The sequence below is a fragment of the Nerophis lumbriciformis genome, linkage group LG11 (assembly GCF_033978685.3).
Source record: "Nerophis lumbriciformis linkage group LG11, RoL_Nlum_v2.1, whole genome shotgun sequence".
Classification (NCBI taxonomy): Eukaryota; Metazoa; Chordata; class Actinopteri; order Syngnathiformes; family Syngnathidae; genus Nerophis; species Nerophis lumbriciformis.
The window spans coordinates 39,816,303-39,843,327 of record NC_084558.2 but is presented as its reverse complement, the minus strand read 5'-3'; the positions used below and the strand labels follow the sequence as shown (position 1 = coordinate 39,843,327).

At 35.6% G+C, this 27,025-nt stretch overlaps 1 protein-coding gene and 1 pseudogene across 1 annotated transcript in view; one reads left to right on the top strand and one right to left on the bottom strand.

Annotated features, from left to right (window-relative positions):
- Positions 1 to 11,814, bottom strand: part of LOC133610030 (sphingomyelin synthase-related protein 1-like) — a 17,574-nt gene extending 5,760 nt beyond the window's left edge. The window contains exons 1-3 of the mRNA XM_061966090.2: positions 11,582 to 11,814; positions 5,060 to 5,636; positions 4,892 to 4,987 (exon numbers count right to left, since the gene is read on the bottom strand). Of these exons, the coding sequence (XP_061822074.1) occupies positions 4,892 to 4,987; positions 5,060 to 5,616 (653 nt within the window). The 5' untranslated portion in view covers positions 5,617 to 5,636; positions 11,582 to 11,814. The remainder of the gene's footprint in view (positions 1 to 4,891; positions 4,988 to 5,059; positions 5,637 to 11,581) is intronic.
- Positions 11,721 to 27,025, top strand: LOC133610171 (dual specificity phosphatase 29-like; annotated as a pseudogene).

Here is a 27,025-nt window from a genome sequence, read left to right as displayed (position 1 = left end):
TTTCATAGTTTGGCCGGGGGGTGCGATTTATACTCAGGAGCGACTTATGTGTGAAATTATTAACAGATTACCGTAAAATATCAAATAATATTATTTAGCTCATTCACGTAAGAGACTAGACGTATAAGATTTCATGGGATTTAGCGATTAGGAGTGACAGATTGTTTGGTAAACGTATAGCATGTTCTATATGTTATAGTTATTTGAATGACTCTTACCATAATATGTTACGTTAACATACCAGGCACGTTCTCAGTTGGTTATTTATGCCTCATATAACGTACACTTATTCAGCCTGTTGTTCACTATTCTTTATTTATTTTAAATTGCCTTTCAAATGTCTATTCTTGGTGTTGGGTTTTATGAAATAAATGTCCCCCAAAAATGCAACTTATACTCCAGTGCGACTTATATATGTTTTTTTAATCTTTATTGTTCATTTTCGGCCGGTGCGACTTATACTCCGAAAAATACGGTATTGCAAATCTTGTAGCAGACATTTCTGCCATATTTGATCGAGGTAATATATCCGAACAACTGACAACTAGAAATGTCCTATAATATCGGCCGATAAATGCTTTAAAATGTAATATCGGAAATGATCGGTATCGGTTTCAAAAAGTAAAATTAATGACTTTTTAAAACGCTGCTATACGGAGCGGTACGTATCTGGTAAAACACGGACGTAGGGAGCAGTACAGAGCAGTTGCGTCTTCCAGTCAGCAGCCCCATCCCCTCTCCCACACACAACACAGGAGTTGCAGCACAACTGCAGCATGAGAAGTTTACTGGCGATGACCTCATTGATGACCTCATCAAACCGCCGCGAGCGGAGCATAACAACAACAAGAGTGTGTTGTTGCCGGTGCTGTAGCCTGGCTAACAAGCGAGCTCGCTCGGTGACTGACTAACGACACCACGTCTATGGTTTGGGATTATTTTAAAGTGTGTCTGATGGATAAAAAACTGGCAATTTGCAATGACTGCAAAAAGTTGGTTATGCGAGGAGGAACCAAGACGTCTTCCTTTAATACGAGCAATTTGATCTCCCACATCTTCAAGAATCATAAGGAGATACACGATGAATACAAGCAGAAGATGGATGAAAAGCAAACACCGAAAGCAGCTTGCAGTGAACGGAGGTGCCCTGTCTCAACGCAGCATTTCAGAACTTCTGGCTGACTGCTAGGCCACTTCAAGCACTCACCACTAGCTTGCAGCACATTTGTGTTACTCATACAAATACGTTAGAGCAGGGCAGATTGCACTAAAGGAGGACTATGTTATTGTTTACTTTATGACTCTAGTATACTCTGGACTGAAGCTGTGTGCCTTCATTGTTTTTGTAGCCGTTGTTTTGAGGCATGTTTAAAAAATAAAAAAAATAATGCACTTTGTGAAAGTCAAAGTATAGTACTTCCCATAGTTGTAGTAGGTATTAGGATTATCTCAGGGAGAGCATGTCCCAAATTCCAAGCTGCTGTTTTGAGGCATGTTAAAAAAAATGCACTTTGTGACTTCAATAATAAATATGGCAGTGCCATGTTGGCACTTTTTTCCATAAGTTGAGTTGAAGTTGTTCTCTTATTTTGGAAAACCTTGTTACTTTGTTTAATGCATCCAGCGGGGCATTACAACAAAATTAGGCATAGTAATGTGTTAATTCCACGACTGTATATATCGGTATCGGTTGATATCGGAATCGGTAATTAAGAGTTGGACAATATCGGAATATCGGCAAAAATGCCATTATCCGACATCTCTACTGACAACTGTCATTTTGTTCATATCTATGATTGTCTACTAGAGGTGCAACAGTACAGGTAACCCACACTATGGTCCGTAACTCCCTTTTAGGGCCACAGTTTTGCTTCTTTTTCGGTATGTTATGTGGGGTTAAAGAGGACACCTTTTTTTCCCTCTCAAAAGTTATGTTGCATGTCATCACAAACTTCATTCTGCAGTAAACAAGTGGTGTAGTGGATACCATAAGACTTGTATTTCAACTTAACATGTACTACACACCACTTTCAAATGGTAAATTAATATTTGTATTCTTTGATGACTTGTATACATCAGTGCTTCTCACCAGTGCTTTGGTAAACAACAAGTGGTGACCCAGATTTTTAAAACTCCAATTCTGTATCTTATATTTAATGAAAATACATTAAAGTGCAGTTTGAATTTGAGGTACTGTGAATAATGTGTACTAACACATAAAAGATGATCGATGATTATTTCAGGAACAAAATGTTTTATCCACAAACTCAAAAATGATTTTAACAAAGTGTTTGATGTTTTTTTATTACTACACATGATAGCAGGGGAGTTGAATCAGAGCAAACACATAAACAAAAAGTCTGAATCAAAAATATTTCGATATAAAATGTATTTTTTTCATGATTGAATTATTACAGTCCTTCTCAAACAGTGTTGTGTTGTTTCCTTTAACGTTAATAAACTTACAATGTTATGCAGAGGTGTAGTCATAACAATTTTATAGATAAATTAATAAAATTGGTGGCGCGCGGGTGGGGTGGGGGGCGCAAAATCTTTTCTTCTTCCTAGAAGGGGCGTAACAGAAACTTTTTGAGAAGCACTGAATTAGAAGGTGTGTTTATTCTCCCAGTTGTGACCAATAGGCAAACACATTCAGTGCCTGTGAGACCGCATTGAGGGCAGGATTACCGCGCACACCACAATGTGAGTCGCAGCAGTCAGAGAGACTAAAGTCTGTCACTGAAGTGTCTGCTCCAATCTAAACTAAGCACTCACTTATTTGGTGTTGTTTCAAGATAGCTAAGCAGTAAGCTTAACTATTAGCATTCCAGTTCCTCCATTGCTCTCAGTATATAACATGTTTAGTCTCATCCTCCAGTGATAATGCTACTTAATAATGATACATAAGATACTAAAAAATGCAGTTCACTTGCCGTAATGGAGGTAATTATCATTAACTTAGTAGAGCGGCTTCACATTGTGTATGGCAGTCCACCTAGGGGTGCGCGGTGCGATGCCAGAGCTATATCAGTATCAAAACTCGTTTTGAAAAGCTGTGCAGTACAAAACAAGCTCATTGTAGCCATTAATCCTGACTTCCTCATTTTGACAAAAAAATAAAAAAATCTGCAGTAATTTTTTCAATATTTTTTGTTTTGTAGGTTTACGTGTTTTGTATTTTGTGCTCCTGAGTTAATGTTGCTGATCAATTTGAATATATTATGTTAATTTCATTGTATTTTTCAGTATAAAATGGCTTAAGTCGGTCAAAAAAATATTTGTAGTTTTAGGAAGGATTCAATTTTTCTTTTAATTTCAAGCAAATTGAGACTAAACAATGTTGAAAAATAAGTTATTCTTTGTTGTAAGTTGATCAATATTTTTTTCGTCTTTTTGTTTTCTTTAATGTAGGGTTGTCCCGATACCAATATTTTGGTATCTGTACCAAAATGTATTTTGATACTTTTTTAAAAATAAAGGTGACCACAAACAATGTCATTATTGGCTTCATTTTAACATAAAATCTTATGATACATTAAATATCCATTTTTTTATTGCAATTAAAGAACAATTTTGTCATAAAATAAGATAGTGAACATACAAGACAACTTCTCCTTTAGTAGTAAGCAAGCAAACAAAGGCTCCTAATATGGCTGCTGACGTATGCAGTAACATATTGTTATTTCTCATTCTATTAATTTGTAACAATTATAAAAGGACAAGCTGTAAAAATGATTAATAATGTACTTGTTCATTTACTGTTAATATATGTTTACTTTCTGTTTTAACATGTTCTATCTACACCTCTGTTAAAATGTAATAATCACTTATTCTTCTGTTTGTTACTTTACGTAATTTGGGTATCAATCCAATACGAAGTAGTTACAGGATCATACATTGGTCATAATTAATATTCTCCTGTGTCCAGGGACGTACTTCCTGAGTTTATAAACAATAATAAAAGACAAAAGATGTGATAATAACAAATATTAACATAGTCATTGTAGCATCGACTTTATACAGCTCTTGCACTCGGTATTGTTACAGTGGTTGACAGTGTAGATCCACCCTTGGCTTTTGTTTACATTCAGGAGCACTAGCTTGCTGTTAGCGGTTAGCTACAATTGTATCCTCCTACGGTGTGTAGTGAAGCATGTTCAGCTATTCCTTGTCCTGCAAGGATGATACTTGTAAGAAACTTACTTTATTTGTCTCCTTGGAGGCGAGGATTAGCGATTGAGAAGTAACTAAAACACTGCAGACTGCGGAAGGACGTTTAACATGCCTCAAAACAGCAGCTTGGAATTTGGGACATGCTCTCCATGAGAGAGCATGAGGAGGTTGAGGTAGGCGAGGCGGGTTTGAGGTGAGGGGGTGGGGTATTGGAGCGTCCTGGAAGAGTTAGTGCTGCAAGGGGTTCTGGGTATTTGTGCTGTTGTGTTTATGTTGTGTTACGGTGCGGATGTTCTCCCGAAATGTGTTTGTCACTCTTGTTTGGTGTGGGTTCACAGTGTGGCGCATATCTGTAACAGTGTTAAAGTTGTTTATATGCCCACCCTCAGTGTGACCTGTATGGCTGTTGACCAAATATCCTTTGCATTCACTTGTGTGTGTGAAAAGCCGTAGATATTATGTGATTGGGCCGGCACGCAAAGGCAGTGCCTTTAAGGTTTATTGGCGCTCTGTACCTCTCCCGATGTGCGTGTACACAGCAGCGTTTTAAAAAGTCATACATTTTACTTTTTGAAACCGATACCGATAATTTCCGATATTAGATTTTAAAGCATTTATCGGCCGATAATATCGGCAGTCCGATATTATCGGACATGTCTAGATAAAACATTTCAAAATGGCCCTTGATGCTTTTATTGTTGAGGACTCCAAGAGATACCTGTGTTTGTGTAGCAGGAGAACCAGCAGCCAGATGTTACACAGGATCACGCCACACGTTTCAGCCATGGCGAAGGCCCACGGGATTCGAGGCACGCTGTGGACAAAAAAGCGCCGGGTCATCAGTAATATTAATAAAGCAGGCTGATGTTAGCAAGAGAGTAGTCACCTGTCCAGGAAGATATCCGGCAAGGGCGGGTACGTGCGCATGTCAGGGACCCTCTCGTGCACGATGACCATGACGAAGGAGGTGAATCCAAACACAAAGACCACATAGACCGAGCTGAGCACTGTCTTCCAGTACTCGGGATCCAGCCTGCGCGCTTGCTGCTTGTACTTCCCGTTGGTGTACTGCTGGTACTCCTCGCCCACGGGCGCCGTGTCCGTGCTGTCGCAGTCCCTCCCGGGCTCGCCGTTGCACAACCAGTCCACGTTTCCGCCGGCGCCGGTCGGGGAGTGTCCGTCGAAAGGGAGGCCCAGCTCATCCAGCAGGTCCAGGTTCTGCTTCTGGAGCTTGCGGATGGATACCATGAGGCGCTTGATGTCGCCCAGCACCTTGAGCTCCAGGGGCGGTGAGCGCAGGTCGTACTCGCTGAGGGCCAGCAGGCTGGTGCCGTCCAGGCGGTGCTTGTAGCACAGCAGGTCCACGTAGTCGCAGAAGCCCTCCTCCTTCAGCCACTTGGCCACGTGTTTGGGCGTCCAGCGGCGGACGCTCGGCTGGCTCATTTCCTCCTTGGCTCCCAAAACTGTGGGACGACAACAGTGAGTGTGAGTCCACATTAACCCTCATGCTATCCGTTTGAAGTTCTTTTGCGAATATCAAATCAACACTGCCATTAGTCTGTGCTGCTTTGTAAAAAAAATGCTCTAATATTACCAGTATTTTTATTTAGTTTTTTCTCAGAGTATTATACAAACCCCGTTTCCATATGAGTTGGGAAATTGTGTTAGATGTAAATATAAACGGAATACAATGATTTGCAAATCATTTTCAACCCATATTCAATTGAATATGCTACAAAGACAACATATTTGATGTTCAAACTAATAAACTTTTTTTTTGGTGCAACTAATCATTAACTTTAGAATTTGATGCCAGCAACACGTGACAAAGAAGTTGGGAAAGGTGGCAATAAATACTGATAAAGTTGAGGAATGCTCATCAAACACTTATTTGGAACATCCCACAGGTGAACAGGCAAATTGGGAACAGGTGGGTGCCATGATTGGGTATAAAAGTAGATTCCATGAAATGCTCAGTCATTCACAAACAAGGATGGGGCGAGGGTCACCACTTTGTCAACAAATGCGTGAACAAATTGTTGAACAGTTTAAGAAAAACCTTTCTCGACCAGTTATTGCAAGGAATTTAGGGATTTCACCATCTACGGTCCGTAATATCATCAAAGGGTTCAGAGAATCTGGAGAAATCACTGCACGTAAGCAGCTAAGCCCGTGACCTTCGGTCCCTCAGGCTGTACTGCATCAACAAGCGACATCAGTGTGTAAAGGATATCACCACATGGGCTCAGGAACACTTCAGAAACCCACTGTCAGTAACTACAGTTGGTCGCTACATCTGTAAGTGCAAGTTAAAACTCTCCTATGCAAGGCGACAACCGTTTATCAACAACACCCAGAAACGCCGTCGGCTTCCCTGGGCCTGAGCTCATCTAAGATGGACTGATACAAAGTGGAAAAGTGTTCTGTGGTCTGACGAGTCCACATTTCAAATTGTTTTTGGAAACTGTGGACGTCGTGTCCTCCGGACCAAAGAGGAAAAGAACCATCCGGATTGTTATAGGCGCAAAGTTGAAAAGCCAGCATCTGTGATGGTATGGGGGTGTATTAGTGCCCAAGACATGGGTAACTTACACATCTGTGAAGGCACCATTAATGCTGAAAGGTACATACAGGTTTTGGAGCAACATATGTTGCTATCCAAGCAACGTTACCATGGACGCCCCTGCTTATTTCAGCAAGACAATGCCAAGCCACGTGTTACATCAACGTGGCTTCATAGTAAAAGAGTGCGGGTACTAGACTGGCCTGCCTGTAGTCCAGACCTGTCTCCCATTGAAAATGTGTGGCGCATTATGAAGCCTAAAATACCACAACGGAGACCCCCGGACTGTTGAACAACTTAAGCTGTACATCAAGCAAGAATGGGAAAGAATTCCACCTGAGAAGCTTAAAAAATGTGTCTCCTCAGTTCCCAAACGTTTACTGAGTGTTGTTAAAAGGAAAGGCCATGTAACAGTGGTGAACATGCCCTTTCCCAACGACTTTGGCACGTGTTGCAGCCATGAAATTCTAAGTTAATTATCATTTGCCAAAAAAAAATAAAGTTTATGAGTTTGAACATCAAATATCTTGTCTTTGTAGTGCATTCAATTGAATATGGGTTGAAAAGGATTTGAAAATCATTGTATTCCGTTTATATTTACATCTAACACAATTTCCCAACTCATATGGAAACGGGGTTTGTATACACATTGGCGTTGTATTGCAACTGTAGTTTACCTTTCGACTTTACAAATTACTCATCTGTACTTTATTCTAATAAAAAATAATTATGGCCGAGGGGGTGGGGTAGGGCTGGGCGATATGGCCTTTTATTAATACCTCGATATTTTCAGGCCATGTCACGATACGCGATATATATATATCTCGATATTTTGCCTTAGCCTTGAATGAACTTGATGCATATAATCACAGCAGTATGATGATTCTGTGTCTACATTAAAACATTCTTCTTCATACTGCATTAATATATGCTCATTTTAAACTTTCATGCAGAGAGGGAAATCACGACTAAGTCAATTTAGCAAAAGTGTATTTATTAAACAGTTATTAAGCAGTGGCACAAACATTCATGTCATTTCCAAAACAGAAAGTGAAAGATTGTCAGAGACATTTTAAAACAAGCTATTAGTGCACTTTTGTGCATGATGTCACTAAAATGACATATCAAAACAACACTAAATTAAAGTGCACTTTTTGTACAGAACGCCACTACAATAGTTTAAAACAAATAAAGTGCACTTTTGTGCATGATGTCACACAATGTATTTCAATAAGTGTTAAATAAAAATGAGCTGCATAATAGGAAATCAAATAGTGTATATCCTTCGCTATGTGGTAGGTTCCTGCGGACGTTATCTCCTTCTGTTGTTGACTAGTTTTTTCATACGGTGTTGATCTGGATATGGTTGCATGGGCATTTTGTTGGTGTGGCACCGAACGGAGATGTTGACATGCGGAGTTTCAAGCACTCATTATTACCATGAAAGTGTAGATGTGGTGGTTTTTAAACGACTGATGATCTACATACAGGTGAGAATAATCAATTCAATGTATCATATGCATGTATGCCCTGGCACACCATTATCATCATTTCATGACCCAAGCAAAACACTTTTTACACTTTTATACTGAAATAAATACACCTACAACTTCTTAAATAAAAATATCGGAAAAAATACCCGTCACCGGGTAAAGTTTATATCCATGAAAGAAAGAAAGTGAATGAATGTTTATAACCGGATACAATGTGTTTTCTTTTGTGTTATTTTTTTTTTTAATGGATTAATTAACGTTTACGACAACCTTTTTCCAAAACACAATATAGAATGTGAGATATAACAGGATAATGCATACATTTATCATTTGTTTTCAAAACGCTTACAAAAAAGTGGGACCCCAAATATTTACTGTGGGACCTCATTTTAATGACTTGATGGGGTCCCTGGGACCACGTTTTGAAAATTCCTAGCGCCAACACTGTATTTACAGAGCAAGTGTCTTCCATCCATTTTCTACCGCTTGTCCCTTTCGGGGTCGCGGGGGCGTGCTGGAGCCTATCTCAGCTTGATTACAATTATTTTTGATGTAGTCAAACTTTTATTCTGACGCTAAACTGGTGTTTTTACTTTTGTTATCGTATTAATCCTGACGTTCACTCATTTATTGTGGATCAGAAGTATTACCTTCATAAATATATGGATGTTTTTATTTAATAGTGAATATAAGACAGGTGTGTCATCCACAAGGGGACATTTTTTGGGGGTTGCTATGATATGCTGTGATGATCCATCCATCCATTTTCTACCGCTTGTCCCTTTCGGGGTCACGGGGGGTGCTGGAGCCTATCTCAGCTTAATTACAATTATTTTTGATGTAGTCAAACTTTTATTCTGACGCTAAACGGGTATTTTTTACTTTTGGTATCGTATTCATCCTGACGTTCACTCATTTATTGTGGATCAGAAGTATTACCTTCATAAATATATGGATGTTTTTATTTAATAGTGAATATAAATAAATAAATGATAAATGGGTTGTACTTGTATAGCGCTTTTCTACCTTCAAGGTACTCAAAGCGCTTTGACACTACTTCCACATTTACCCATTCACACACACATTCACACACTGATGGAGGGAGCTGCCATGCAAGGCGCTAACCAGCACCCATCAGGAGCAAGGGTGAATTGTCTTGCTCAGGACACAACGGACATGACGAGGTTGGTACTAGGTGGGGATTGAACCAGGGACCCTCGGGTCGCGCACGGCCACTCTTCCACTGCGCCACGCAGGCGTGTCATCCACAAGGGGGCATTTTTTGGGGGGTTGCTATTAGAGATTAGGGCTGCAACTAACAACTAATTTGATAATCGATTAATCTGTCGATTATTACTTCGATTAATAATCGGATAAAAGAGACAAACTACATTTCTATCCTTTCCAGTATTTTATTGAAGAAGAAAAAACAGCATACTGGCACCATACTGATTTTGATTATTGTTTCTCAGCTGTTTGTAAATGTTGCAGTTTATAAATAAAGGTTTATAAAAAATAAATAAAATAAAAGTAGCCTCTGCGCATGCGCATAGCATAGATCCAACGAATGGATGACTAAATTAATCGGCAACTATTTTTATAATCGATTACCGTATTTTTCGGACTATAAGTCGCAGTTTTTTTCATAGTCCAGTGCGACTTATATATGTTTTTTTCCTTTTTTATTATGCATTTTCGGCAGGTGCGACTTATACTCCGAAAAATACGGTAGTTGTTGCAGCCCTATTAGAGATGTCCGATAATATCGGACTGCAAATATTATCGGCCCATAAATGCTTTAAAATGTAATATCGGCAATTATTGGAATCGGTTTCAAAATGATCGGTATCAGTTTCAAAAAGTAAAATGTATGACATTTTAAAACGCCGCTGTGTACACGGACGTAGGGAGAAGTACAGAGCGCCAATAAACCTTAAAGGCACTGCCTTTGCGTGCCGGCCCAATCACAAAATATCTACGGCTTTTCACACACACAAGTGAATGCCAAGCATACTTGGTCAACAGCCATACAGGTCACACTGAGGGTGGCCGTATAAACAACTTTAACACTGTTACAAATGCGCGCCACACTGTGAACCCACACCAAACAAGAATGACAAACACATTTCGCACCGTAACACAAAACAGAACAAATACCCAGAACCCCTTGCAGCACTAACTCTTCCCGGACGCTACAATACCCCCCAAAAACCCGCCCACCTCAACCTCCTCATGCTCTCAAAGGGAGAGCATGTCCCAAATTCCAAGCTGCTGTTTTGAGGCATGTTAAAAAAAATAATGGGCAGCACGGTGGCACAGGAGTTAGAAGGTCCTGAGTAGTCCTGGGTTCAATCCCGTGCTCGGGATCTTTCTGTGTGGAGTTTGCATGTTCTCCCCGTGACTGCGTGGGTTCTACTCCGGCTTCCTCCCACCTCCAAAAACATGCACCTGGGGATAGGTTAATTGGCAAAACTAAATTGGCCCTAGTGTGTGAATGTGAGTGTGAATGTTGTCTGTCTATCTGTGTTGGCCCTGTGATGAGGTGGCGACTTGTCCAGGGTGTACGCCGCCTTCCGCCTGAATGCAGCTGAGATGGGCTCCAGCGCCCCCCCAACCCCGCAACCCCAGGGGGGACGGGCGGTGGAAAAGGATGGATGGATGGTGACTTCAATAATAAATATGGCAGTGCTATGTTGGCATTTTTTTCCATAACTTGAGTTGATTTATTTTGGAAAACCTTGTTACATTGTTTAATGCATTCAGCGGGGCATCACAACAAAATTAGGCATAATAATGTGTTAATTCCACGACTGTATATATCGGTATTGGTAATCAAGAGTTGGACAATATCGGCAAAAAAGCCATTATCGGACATCTCTAGTTTGCTATGATATGCTGTGATGATAGCTAAGCTTATTGGGCAACTCGAATGAACTTTTTTGGCAATTAAAAGCACTAAATGCCACCATAACCCAACCAAAATAACGCCTGTTCTTCCGCTATGAAGCAACTATAAAAATAATTATTGGTGAAAAATGTGGTTTAGCACAGGCTAATTGTTAGTTAGCTTAAGTGGCTAATTGTTAGTTAGCTTAAGTGGCTAACGTGACATGTTTGTGGTTTCACGTTCAAAACAACCCTTGGCAATTCCACCTTTTAAAAAAAATGCAAACAAAGAGGCGAAACCAGAAGATTAATGACATGAATATGTGATGGAATGGCGAGTAAATAATGATGTAACTGACGCACACGCCCGAGGCTAACAAGACTTGCCAATGGAAGCACAGGTGGCTAATCACTTAGCTGCTAGCATCGAGCTAACGACGTTAGCTTCCCTTCGAGGCTCACTCACCCGAGCTGAGAGGTTGTTCAAAGCAGGCGACGCCACCGGAACGTGCGGGCTCCCGGGAAGCTAGCTGTAGGGCATCTCACACGGTTGTGAGCGATTCGTGACGGTGGAAATAATACTAATGTTGATATGGCTGACAATCATGTCGCGCTGGTTAGCATCCCGTTATGTTGGCAGTATGGCACTAGGAGAGGTGACAGCGACACCAGCAGACAGCGACACTCAGTGGAGGAAGTATGAACTGCAACGTGACGTGCACTTCAACTCCCTGTCATATTATCCTGACTTTACTCTCAGAAGTTATGGTTTCGTGTCATTATGATTTTTTTTAATATACTTAAACAAGAGAAAAATGTGCAATATCACATGAATTAGGTTGTATTGGAGAAATGATCAATCGGAATTTGATGAAAATAAAGTCCTGGTATTCTTTCACACAAAAAGTGCCTTTTTACGCAAATCATCCATATAAGGGAAGGTAAAGTAATAATTGTGTGAATGCATCCACACATATATGGTTTTTCTTCTTCTCCAGATTTTGGCATGCTCTACCTTCCACATTATTCAGCCTATTCCGGAAACGCAGGCTTTCCCTTGACAAATTCCAAAAATTCCCAGATTTCCCGGAATTCCCGTTTTGTCCCGGGACATTTTTCCCCATTTAAAATGAATTGGTCATTTTTCAAACTTCCACATTTTCCAAACAATTCAACCCATTCCACCTTCAACCCATTCCACCATTCTGGAAATTCAAACTACAATTTTTCCAAGTAAAAAAAAAAATTCCAGGATTTTCCAGAATTACGGGTTTTCCAAAGCCATATTTTTCTGGCGACTACTCCGTCCACATTTTTCAACGCATTTTAACCGTTCCACCGTCAAAATATTCCTCTTAATCATTGTTTTTTTAACTGGAAAAATTCCCGGTTTTCCCGGAATTCCATAATACCATTTCTTAATCCAACATGTTACTACTTCAACATTTCTCGACCGATTTGAAAAATTTCAACACCAACCATTTCAACTCATTCAGAACATTCAAGTTTTTTTTCAACATTTTCAAAAAAATTCCCGCTTTACCCGAAATTCCCATTCAAAACATTGGGACAGTCTTCAAAGTTCCACAATTCCCACATTTTTCATCCAATTCACACCGTTCCAACTTCAAACTGTTCAGCCTATTCGGGAATCGTGGGCTTTCCCTTGACAAATTTCCAAAAATTCCCCGATTTCCAGGGACATTTTTCCCATTTAAAATGAAGTGGGAATTTTTCAAACTTTCCCCATTTCCACATTTTTCAACCGATTCAACCCATTCCACCATCCTGGAAACTCAAACGACCCTTTTTCAAAGTTAAAAAAAATTCCAGAATTTTCCAGAATTCCTGGTTTTCCAAAGCCCTATTTCCACCCTTTTTTCTGGCGACTAATCCTTTTACGCAAATAAAAGATCATCCAAATAAGGGAAGGTAAAGTAATAATTGTGTGAATGCTCCAAAGCATTCACTCATATGGTTTTTCTTCTACTTCTTCTTCTTATAGAGATTTTGGCGCGCTCTACCTTCCACATTTTTCATCCAATTCAAACTGTTCCAAATTCAATCGCGGGCTTTCCCTTGACAAATTCCAAAAATTCCCCAGATTTCCCAGAATTCTCGGTTTTCCCATTTAAAATGAATTGGCCATTTTTCAAACTTCCACCATTTCCACATTTTTCAACCTATTCAACCCATTTCACCTCGTGAAGTGAAGTGAAGTGAATTATACTCAGTGTTGGGTTAGTTACTGAAAACCAGTAACTAGTTACAGTTACTATATTTCAAAAGTAACTCAGTTACTAACACCAAAAAGTAATGCGTTACTGTGAAAAGTAACTATTTAGTTACCCCCGCCCCTTTTTTTAAGGCTCCCATTAATGCCCTTTTAGCCTTCATTTCAGTACTGTTATTGCACTGGAGAATAATACAATGTGTTGATCAACTTGACATGCATTTGCATCACTGAACTCAGAAAGCAATGTGGTCTACATACAACACACAAAGACAAAGATATGTTTCAAAGGGCCAATTTATTTCAGGCCAGAACAAATTGACAAAATTATTTTAAATAGCTGCAACATAATGGCATTTACACTTTAACTTTAAGTAGATAGGATCTTTGATCCAAGACACAACTTACATTTAACTAAAACGTTATTTTCTTTGTGCTCGACAAAAGAAAAGTATTGAGTATGTCTCCATGTTAAGAAACTCGACTTCTGGCTTCGCCATGATGTCTTGTTAGTTGTTATGAGAGTAGCGTGTGAGTATGTGTGTGTGGCCCTTTAAGATATGACAGCATGTGAGGTGAGTGACGTCAGTGAGTGAGTGGGCGAGAGAGGTGAGGGAACGGCGACAGTGAGTGCATGAAGGTGCTCCAGCTTGGTGGATGGCTGCGTCCAATAAAGTCACAAAGTTGCAACAAACCACCGGCCTCGTCATTCAGCCTCAGCTGTAAAGACCCACTTCCGAATAAAGTGAAGGTTGTTAGCCCCAAAGTACATAGGCCCTGGAGGAACGTCTCCCCTGCGCCCCTCAACTACGGTCTGGGAGCAGGTGGGTAAAGTGTCTTGCCCTAGGACACAACGGCAGTGACTAGGATGGCAGAAGCAGGAATCGAACCTGTAACCCTCAAGTTGCCGGCACGGCCACTCTACCAACCAAGCTATGCCGCCCCACCTTTTTTTCTGGAATTCCTGGTTTTCCAAAGTCCTATTTCCACCCTTTTTTCTGGCAACTACTCCTCCCACATTTTTCAACCCACTTCAACTGTTCCACCGTCAAAACATTCCTCTTAATCAGGACCAAAAAAAAAAAAAAAAATTTTTTTTAAACTGGAAAAATTCCCGGTTTTCCCGAATTTCGTAATACAATTTTTCCATTCAACATGTTACTACTTCAACATTTCTCGACCGATTTCAAATATTACAACTTTTTTCCCCTATTGTTACACGTTTTTTTTCCTCCCAACCTCTTGAGAATTTTTTTCACCTCATAATATTATGAGTACCTTTCTGCGATAAATACCATATTGTCATAATTAGGAATTTCTCTTTGTAATGTCAGAAATTAATAACCATTTTCCCCCCCACATAATATTAACGTTATCCTGGCATATTTAGAAGGGGGAAACTAAATGCCTGTAAAGGATTGAAGGACTGGACAGTGGTTAGAACATGGGTCATCAGTGATTAATTTTAGACACACACACACACACACACACACACACACACACACACACACACACACACACACACACACACACACACACACACACACACACAGTCAGCTGTCATTGTCAGTCGACCTGAGAAATGCATGAGACTCTGATTTAGCAATGGAGAAGAGTCCATGTGTGAAAGACTTGCAGAAAGTTCTGTTTGGAGGCAAACGTTTTGGCAACCATGTGGATGAAATTAGTCCTGGTCTGTTCCTTGGTGACATGTGAGTCTTCTGCCTCATAACATGAATAATTCTTGCTTTAAAAACCCCAAAATATTCTGCACTTTTGCCTCTATGGTTCAAAGGTCAGCAGCCAATGACCGCTACACGGTGTGGAAGCTGGGAATTACACACATCTTGAACGCAGCACACGGCAGCCGGTGCAGTGAAGGCAGCAGACATTACTACGGAGACGGCGTACATTATTACGGCGTGCCTGCAGACGACTCGCCCAACTTTGACCTTTCGCCGTATTTCTTGCCGTGTGCATAGTTCGTCCACCACGCTCTTTGCACGACCGGAGGTAAAGTTGAGGTTTGTGTCGCTGTCGGCCAAATTCAACCTGATTATGGAACATATAAATATACTTTAACGAGACAAAAAGTTGCAATATTACATGATTTAGGTTGTATTGGAGAAATGATCAATCAGAATTTGATGAAAATAAAGTCCTGGTATTCTTTCACACAAAAAGTGCCTTTTTACGCAAATAAAAGATCATCCATATAAGGGAAGGTAAAGTAATGATTGTGTGAATGCATTCACACACATATGGTTTTTCTTCTTCTTCTTCTCCAGATTTTGGCGCGCTCTACCTTCCGCATTTTTCACCCGATTCAAACCGTTCCAACTTCAAACTGTTCAGCCTATTCAGGAATCACAGGTTTTCACTTGACAAATTCCAAAAATTCCCAGATTTCCCGTTTTTTCCAGGACATTTTTCCCATTTAAAATGAAGTGGCCATTTTTCAAACTTTCACCATTTCCACATTTTTCAACCTATTCAACCCATTCCACCATTTTGGAAATTCAAACTACCCTTTTTCCAAGTTAAATATTTTTTTCAGGATTTTCCAGGATTCCGGGTTTTCCAAAGCCATATTTCCATCCTTTTTTCTGGTGACTCCTCCTCCCACATTTTTCAACCCACTTCAACCGTTCCACCGTCAAAACATTCCTCTTAATCAGGACAAAAATCAAAGTTGATTTTTGAAATGGAAAAATTCCCGGTTTTCCCGGAATTCTGTAATACCTTTTCTCAATCCAACACGTTACTACTTCAATATTTCTAGACTGATTTGAAAAATGTCAACACCAACCATTTCAACTCATTCAGAACATTCAAGTTTTTTTTTTTTTTCAAAAAAATTCCCGCTTTATGCGAAATTCCCATTCAAAACATTGGGTCAGTCTTCAAAGTTCCACAATTCCCACGTTTTTCATCTGATTCAAACTGTTCCGACTTCAAACTGTTCAGCCTATTCAGGAATCGCGGGCTTTCCCTTGACAAATTCCAAAAATTCCGGGGACATTTTTCCCATTTAAAATGAAGTAGCCATTTTTCAAACTTTCACCATTTCCAAATTTTTCAACTGATTCATACCATTCCACCTTCAACACATTCCACCATCCTGGAAATTCAAACTACCCTTTTTCCAAGTTAAAAAAAATTCCAGGATTTTCCAGAATTCCTGGTTTTCCAAAGCCCTATTTCTACCCCTTTTTCTGGCGACTACTCCTTCCACATTTTTCAACGCATTTCAACCGTCAAAACATTCTTCTTAATTAGGACAATTTTTTTTTAAATTCCCGGTTTTACATATCTCGACCAATTAGAAACATTTCAACACCAAACATTTCAACTCATTCAGACCATTCAAGTTTTTTACCATTTGCAAAAAAATTCCTGCTTTACCCGAAATTCCCAAATTTTGGGGAAATTCCCATTGAAATCAGTGGGACATTCTTCAGGGTTCCACAATTCCCACATTTTTCATCCGATTCAAACTGTTCCAACTTCAAACTGTTCAGCCTATTCGGGAATCGCGGGCTTTCCCTTGACAAATTAAAAAAATTCCCAGATTTCCCAAAATTCCCGGTTTTCCCATTTATAATAAATTGGCCATTTTTCAAACTTTCACCATTTCCACATTTTTTAACCGATTCAAACCATTCTACCTTCAACACATTCCACCATCCTGGAAATTCAAACTACCTTTTTTCCAAGTTAAAAAAAATTCCAGGATTTTCCAGAATCAAACCCAACTGTCAACTACTCCTCCCACATTTTTCAACCCATTTCAACCGTTCCACCGTCAAAACATTCCTCTTAATCAGGACAAAAAACAAAGTTGTTTTTTGAACTAGAAAAATTCCCGGTTTTCCCAAAACTCCAGGAATTCCTTAATACCATTTCCCAATTCAACATGTTACTACTTCAACATTTCTCGACCAATTTGAAAAATTTCAACACCGATCATTTCAACTCATTTAAGTTTTTTACAATTTTTTTTTTAAATTCCCGTTTCACCCGAAATTCACAATTTTTGGGGAAATTCCCATTGAAATCATTGGGACATTCTTCAATGTTCCACAATCCCCACATTTTTCATCCGATTCAAACCGTTCCAACTTCTAAATATTCAGCCTGTTTGGGAATTGTATGTTCTACGTCAACAATTAGCTATTTTGAAGTTCAACTTCAGCATTGGAGCATTCACACGCAATTCCTTCAGGAATTGCTTCATCGAGTTAACTAAAAATTGTATCATACTATGAAAGAAAAAAACATTTTTGTCAGAATACATTTTATATTAAAAAAAAGTTACCATCTTCTCAAAAATCTGTTTATGCAAATAAGTCGTCGTACTTTATTATGCACAGAAACTTGTAATATTATGGAAAAAAGTTATACACTGATAATTACAAAAAAATAAAAAATAGCCTACGCCAGGTTTGTACAAACGTTTTTTTTTTTGTGATAATTTTGAGTGTCCCAACGGACACTAAAAAAGGCTGTGAGAGCCATATTGATATTTTTCACTTTCAAAACCAGTCCAAGACATAGTCGTTGTTTTAAAGAGGAAAAAAACAGCCTTGACATCATATTTGTGTTATTAGCAACAACATTTGAGCTTGCTCTTGTTACATTACACCGGTTTGTTCTTTTATTCCACCTGTTGTTTTTTCAGTACTTATATTTTTAAAGTGCGTTGCGGGCTGTTAAAAAAAAAGAAGCTGCGGGCCACAAATGGCCCCCGTGCCGCACTTTGGATACCACTGATCAATGTGAGCACTTTTAAAAATAACATAAAAAATATTAAGTTGCATTTATGTGAGAGGATAAAGTTAACGTATTTATGCAAATAAAGTCCTCTTGACAAACGTGTAATTGAATGTATATATATATATATATATATATATATATATATATATATATATATATATATATATATATATATTATGTATATAATATATTGTAAAGTTGTGAAGAAAGGTTATATGCTAAAAGTAAATAATAATAGTACGTAATGAATAAATAAAATGATGATCTGAAATGATTATCTGATAAAAATAAAACAATACGTAAAAATAGTAATAATAAATAAGTAATAAACACATAAAGACCTCAAACATATACAAAAATAAAAAAACATTCTAAAAAAAATTGACTTGGGTCTGGTAATTATTAAAAAAAAAATCAGATAAACAAAACAATAAATAAATAGTAATAAGTAATAATAAACAAAACAAAAATAAAGATATACAAATATATTTAAAAAAATAAAAAACATTATTCTATTTTTAAAATGTGTTGCGGGCCGTTAAAAAAAATAGCTGCGGGCCACAAATGGCTCCCGAGCCGCACTTTGGACACCACTGATCTATGTGAGCACTTTTAAAAATAACATAAAAAATATTAAGTTGCATTTATGTGAGAGGATAAAGATAACGTATTTATGCAAATAAAGTCCTCTTGACAAACGTGTAATTGAATGTATATATATATATATATATATATATATATATATATTATGTATATAATATATTGTAAAGTTGTGAAGAAAGGTTATATGCTAAAAGTAAATAATAATAGTACGTAATGAATAAATAAAATGATGATCTGAAATGATTATCTGATAAAAATAAAACAATACGTAAAAATAGTAATAATAAATAAGTAATAAACACATAAAGACCTCAAACATATACAAAAATAAAAAAACATTCTAAAAAAAATTGACTTGGGTCTGGTAATTATAAAAAAAAAAAATCAGATAAACAAAACAATAAATAAATAGTAATAAGTAATAATAAACAAAACAAAAATAAAGATATACAAATATATTTAAAAAAATAAAAAACATTATTCTATTTTTAAAATGTGTTGCGGGCCGTTAAAAAAAATAGCTGCGGGCCACAAATGGCTCCCGAGCCGCACTTTGGACACCACTGATCTATGTGAGCACTTTTAAAAATAATATGAACGTATATATTTGCAATAATGTGAGTAAAATATATGTTAACAAGAAAAAAGTTAACTTATTTATGCAAATAAGGTCCTTGTATTTTAATGTATATATATTATGTATATAATATATTGTAAAGTTATGAAGAAAGGTTTTATGCTAAAAGTAAATAAAATGGCGCTTTTAAAAATAAACATTTAAAGTTGCAATAATATAAGAAAAATACAAATGTTAACAAGAAAAAAGATCATAATTTACAACAGCAAAGTAATCTTGTAATAAGAACATTTTGAAGAGAATTAAAAAACCTAACGTTTTATGGAAATAAAATCAAAAAAACATTATGACAAAGTATACAAAAATTGTAACATGAGAACAAAGTTATAAGAATAAAGTTGTGATATGAGGAAAAAAAAGTTGTCAAGACACTGATATGGACAAATAAGGAAACAAGTTGTAATTTCAAAATAAAGGAGGAATGACTGGCAAGAAGAAAAACTGAACTTATGATAAATATACAAGTATATACCAATAAAGTTGTTTTTAATGGGATATTTAATAATACTTGTTATCACTATCATTGTCCTCTCCTGCTTCCTCTCATTATTTCTAATCCCTTAGCTGCTGTGTTGGTCCACTGTGCAGCAGGTGTGAGCAGGTCTGCAGCCCTGCTCTTGTCCTACTTCATGATCTGTCACGCATGCACGCTGATGGACGCCATACTGAAGGTCAAAGAGAGACGCTGGATTTTTCCCAATAAAGGATTCCTCAAGCAACTCTGTGCTTTACAAGTCAAACTACAGCAGCCATAGTTTTTACATGCATACTGTACATACATACATACATACATACTGTAGTTCATATTTGAACGTCATGCATGTTGTCTGATTGCTTACGTAAACATTTGACCTCTGACATTGTACATAGGAGAATAAAAGACGTCTTTATGGAATCTGTGCTTTGATAAGTGGAAATACTGCATCGTATGTAGAAAGTAAACACACTCACACACACTTCATTGACACAATTAATAACCCAAATCAAGGCGCTTATTGACACCAAACACTGCATTTTTATCGTATAATATTCTTTGATATTTTACATTTCTACAGTATAGTATCATATATTATAGCCCAGACACAGCATTACTGTAGGTACACCTGCACATTTATATATATTGATTTGATTTGTTGTCCTTCTAAATTACATGTATTGACTATTTAAAAATAACAAAATGACTAAAAAAGGCACAAATGCAAAATAAAATATATTTAAAAAAATATACAACATAAAAATGTAAAATCAAATAAAAAAATCTCACATACAAGTCATTCTTAGAACAATATGAAGAATCAATTACTGTATATAAGTAAATTAAATAAGGAATAAAAAACAACAAAAATGTTAAAAATATAGAAAAAATAATCTTTATTATTATTTTTTTTTACTTAGATCTGGTAATTATAGAAAGTAAAAATGATTATCAGATAAACATAAAGCAATAAATACAAATAGTAATAATAAACAAAACAATAAAGATGTTAAACATATAGAAAAATAAAAAAAACATTCTATTTTTTTTTCTTAGGTTTGGTAAGTATAGAAAATATAAATAATTATCAGATAAGCCTAAAACGATGAATATAAAAAATAATATAATAATAAACAAAACAATTAGGGTGTTAAACAAAAAACATTGTATTTTTTTTTTTTTTACTTAGCTGTGGTAATTATATGAATTAAAAATGATTATTATATAAAAATAAAACAATAAAAAAATAGTAATATAAATAAGTAACAATAAACACAACAATACAGATTTTAAACATACATAAAAAAACATTTAAAGCAAATCATAGGTCTGGTAATTATAGAAAATAAAATATATCAGATAAATATAAAACAATAAATAAAAATAGTAATAATAAATAAGTATGAATGAATCAAGCAATAAAGATGTTAAACATACATAAACAGTCTAAAAAAAATACTTAGGTATAGTATTTTTAGAGAATAAAATTATTATCTTATGAACATAAAACAATACCAACAAATAGCAATAATACATAAGTTATAAACAAATAAAGATCATAATTATATACAAAAATAAAAAAAACATTCGAAATTTTTTTACTTAGGTCTGGTAATTATATTAAAAAAACGATCAGATCAACAAAACAATAAATAAAAATAGTAATAATAAATAAGTAATAATAAAACAAAATAAAGATGTTGAACGTAAAAATAAAAAAAAACATTCTAAAAAATGTACTTGTCTGGAGAATAAAAATGATTAGATAAATATAAAACAATAAATACAAATAGTAATAATAAATAAGTATTAATGAATCAAGCAATAAAGATGTAAAACATACACAATCATTATAAAAAACATTACTTAGATCTGGTAATTAAAGAATAAAAATGATTATCTGATAAACATAAAACAATACGCAAAAATTATAATGATAAATGAGTAATAAAAAAACGATCAGATAAACAAAACAATAAATAAAAATAGTAATAATAAATAAGTAATAATAAACAAAACAAAATAAAGATGTTGAACGTAAAAATAAAAAAAACATTCTAAAAAATGTACTTGTCTGGAGAATAAAAATGACTAGATAAATATAAAACAATAAATACAAATAGTAATAATAAATAAGTATTAATGAATCAAGCAATAAAGATGTTAAACATACACAATCATTATAAAAAACATTACTTAGATCTGGTAATTAAAAAATAAAAATGATTATCTGATAAACATAAAACAATACGCAAAAATTGTAATGATAAATGAGTAATAAAAAAAAAGAGATGCTAAATATATACAAAAATAAAAACATAAAAAAATGTACATAGGTTTTAAAATGATCAGATAAACAAAACAATAAATAAAATAGTGATAATATATAAGTAATACACAAAACAATAGATGCTAAACGTGTAGAAAAATAAAAATGTTTTTAAATTCTTAGTTCTAGGTAATTACAAGGGCAGACAAACATAAAACAAATAAAAATAGCAATAATAAATAAGTATTAAAGAATCAAACAATAAAAACGTTAAACATACACAAACATTCCAAAAAAAATACTTATGTCTAGTAATTATAGAGAATAAAAATGATTATCTTATAAACATACAACAATACATAAAAATAATAATAATAAATAAGTGATAATTAAAAAAGTTAAACATGTTAAACATATATAGTAACAAAAAACATTCTTAAAAAATGTTTTTAGGTCTGGTAATTATAGAAAATAAGAATGATTATAAGATAAAGATCAAACAAATACAATTATTTGTATATAATTAATGGAATTAATTCATTTGTGTTATTTTCATCACATGATGCTATATTTTGTGCTCGGAATTTATCTGTCCGTCTCTCCCTGTCCTTTTTGTTGTTGTGTGACGTCGCCAAGGAAACAACATTCTCCCCGGCGACAATCAACACTGAAGTGAGCACGCGTTGTCGTCTTTGTCGGGACAAATTCTATGGGGATTGTGCACGGGCAGGTGTACCTAATGTTGTGTCCCGTGACAGCTATTTAGTGCTATTTAGTGTAAGTGTGGGTGTGGGGGGGTGGGGTGGACGTGTCCGGTGACCGCAGTCAGGCAAGCACCTGCTGGGACAAATCATTCCCAGCTGGGAGTGGAGGAGAACTAATCCATCCAACACGCAGGATTTGAATGAAAATGTGGGCCCGCAAAGGTAAAAAGAAAGAATACCTGACGGTGAAGGACCTGCAGAACATTCTGGACACGTGCAAACTGCGCCTGGGTCAGATCGATGAGGTGTGGCCCAACATTTACATAGGTAACGTGTAAGTATACCACATGTTTTCATGCGCGTTTTTAAAGCCGGGCTGTGACCTCTGACCCCTCTCTTCCAGGTCAGTGGCTCAGACCAAGACGGCCTTGGTCCAGTTGGGGATAACTCACGTCTTGAACGCCGCGCACTCCAAGAAAGGCAGCATCGGGAACCAGGGCTTCTACGGCAAGGACTTTGAGTACTGCGGCATTCCTGCCGACGACTCCACGCACTTTGACCTGGATGTTTACTTCCGACCCGCCGCAGACTTCATTCACAAAGGACTCAAGGCTCCCCACGGTAGATTTTCTATTTATTTACATGCATTTTAAACGGTGAATCAATGTATGAATATTATGTTAACAACATTTATATATATTTATATCAAAATATAATAGTATTTAACACTATTTATGTGTTATTTTTATATATATTTTTTAATATATCTGAAATATCTAATGTGGCATACATAAATATCTACCTATTTTCAACTACGAGTCCCAGAATGCATTGCATTGAAAAACTATGCATTTGTGCAAATATTAGTTATTTATACAAAAGGATGCTATTTATTACTACAAAACCCAAAACCAGTGAAGTTGGCACGTTGTGTAAATGGTAAATAAAAACAGAATAAAATGATTTGCTAATCCTTTTCAACTTATATTCAATTGAATAGACTGCAAAGACAAGATATTTAACGTTCGAACTGAGAAACCTAATTTTTTTATGGCAAATAATCATTAACTTAGAATTTAATGGCAGAAACACATTGCAAAAAAGTTGTCAAAGGGGCATTTTTACCACTGTGTTACATGGCCTTTCCTTTTAACAACACTCAGTAAACGTTTGGGAACTGAGAAGACCAATTTTTGAAGCTTTTCAGGTGGAATTCTTTCCCATTCTTGCTTGATGTACAGCTTAAGTTGTTCAACACTCCGGGGTCTTCGTTGTCATATTTTAGGCTTCATATTTCGCCACACAGTTTCAATAGGAGACAGGTCTGGACTACAGGCAGGCCAGTCTAGTACCTGCACTCTTTTACTATGAAGCCACGCTGTTGGCATTGTCTTTCTGAAATAAGCAGGGGCGTCCATGATAATGTTGCTAGGATGGCAACATTAATGCAAAAAAAGTAAAAATTAGAAAGAGGTGGGGGTGGATTTGAGAAGAAAACAACCCAATCTATGAGAATTAAGTTGTATTACGAGATTTATACGAAATGAGAATAAAAACATGTACATTGACAGAAGAACATCACATAATTATGCATGTGTGTGCTTTGAATTGAGTTAATTAAAGGGGCTTGTATCTGCTAGCTTGCAAGTAGCTAGTAACGTTAGCCTTTTTAGCTGCTCGCTACGAAGCTAGTAATTGAATGCTAATCGTAATTTGTTATTGTTGTAGCTTAATCTGTGTTTATTAATCTGGAATTATCCAGAGATCGTAATGTTTTGGAATATTTCATTAAAAAAATACATTGAAAAAATTTAAACATAATGGAATTAATTTCTTAAAAAACAAAAAAACAAAATTGAGGGTGAAAATATTTGTAATATTATCAGAAGCAGAAGAAATGAGGGGGTAAATAATGTTGTGGAGAACAAATACAGAGAATTAAGTTGTATCCTAAAAAAACATACGTCAATAAATTCATAATATAAAGTGAAAAAAATCCCAACTTTAACAAAGTTAAAATAGTTGTTGTATTATGAGGAAGTTCTTCTTTGATAAAATCGCAATTAAAAAAAATTATTATTAGTAGTTTGTTGTAGAGAATTTATTTAGAATAAAAAAATAGTAAACTCATATTATGAAAATAAAGTTATGATTGTATAATAAATCTGAGAATAAAGCTGCAACATTATAAAGGGGAAAAACAAACTTACAAACGGAATATTTTTTTTAAATATTTGGTGATTTTCAAATTAATTGGAAAAAAAACTATTTAAAACTATAATTTTTAATAGCTTTTTTTTATAAATTTTTTAAAATAAAGAACAAACTCATAATATTATGATAATAAGTTAAGTTAAAGTACCAATGATTGTCACACACACACTCGGTGTGGCAAAATTATTCTCTGCATTTGACCCATCACTCTTGTTCACTTGATTGTAGTATAGTATAAATGTAAAAAAAAAAAAAAACCCTCAAATTTAAGAGAATAAAGTTGCAACATTATAAAGAGTGAAGACAAACTTACAAATGGAATATTTTTTTTTAATATTTGGTGATTTTCAAATTTTTTTAATGGCTTTTTAAATATATATATATATATTTTTAAAAAGAACAAAGCTGCAACATTATAAAGGGAAAAAATGTACAAATTGAATATTATTTTTTTAATATTTGGTGATTTTAAAATTAATTTAAAAAATGTTTAAATTGAGGGTTTTTTTCAAATAGCTTTTTTTTTTTTTTTAGAATTTTTCTTTATTGTGGTAATAACGTCATGATTGTAGTATAAATGTAAAAAAAAACCCCTCAAATTTAAGACAATAAAGCTGCAACATTATAAAGAGGGAAAACAAACTTACAAATGATTTTTTTTTTCATATATTTGGTGATTTTCAAATTAATTGAAAAAAACTCAATTTAAAAGTATATATTCTTAATGGCTTTTTTTTTTTAAGAAAAAATTGGAATAAAAAACAAACTCATAATATTGTGGTAATAAAGTCATGATTGTAGTATACATGTAAAAAAAAATCCCTCAAATTTAAGAAAATAAAGCTCCAACATTATAAAGAGGAAAAAAAACTTAAATTGAATATTTTTTAAATATTTGGTGAGTTTCAAATAGATTGAAAAAAAAAAACTCTATTTAAAAATATATATTTTGAATAGCTTTTTTTTTCAAGAAACTTTTTTTAAATAAAAAACAAACTCATAATATTTTGGTAATAACGTCATGACTGTAGTACAAATGTAAAAAAAACAACCCCTCAAGTTTCAAATTAATTAAAAAAAAATTATTTAAAAATATATATTTTTTATAGCTTTTTTTAGAAAAAAACTAACTCATAATATTGTGGTAATAACGTCATGATTGTAATGTAAATGTAAAAAAACAACCTCAAATTTAAAAGAATAAAGCTGCAACATTATAAAGGGGGACAACAAACTTACAAATGGAATATTGTTTTAAATATTTGGTGATTTTCAAATTAATTGGGAAAAAAAACTCAATTAAAAAAAAAAAGTTTTTAATGGCTTTTTTTTTTCTCGATTTTTGGTTTTATAAAAACAAGCTCATAATATTGTGGTAATAACGTCATGATCCTCGTATGAATGTAAAAAAACCAACAACCTCAAATTTAAGAGAATAAAGCTGCAACATTATGAGGGGGTAAAATAATATACAAATGCAATTCAAATATTTATTATACATTTCAAATGATTTGGAGGTGCTATTTAAAAGAATGTGCTGTGACGCACAAGTCAACACAAACGCAAATAAAAAAGACCTTACCTTGCAGAATTTCACCAGCAATAAAGCGTACAAGGAGCAGCAGATGTCATACCCAGTCTGCAAAAAGAAAACAATTTCATTGCGGCGCCAAAAAGAAAACCAAATATTGTCCACAGAGGCGCCTGATGATATTAATACAAGGCCAGTAATCCCTCCTCCTAATTCTAAGCCCAATGGCCACATGCTGTGTGCTCCTCCTCAGGGAAAGTGCTGGTGCATTGCATCATGGGAATGAGCCGCTCCTCCACCCTGGTGCTGGCCTACCTCATGATCTACCAGCACCTGCCCCTGGAGCGGGCCCTGCAGCGGCTGGTGAAGAAGAGAGCCATCTACCCCAACAGGAACTTCCTGGCTCTGCTGCTGGACTTGGACCTGCAGCTCACCAGGAAGAACAACAACACCTGTCAGATCTTGTGA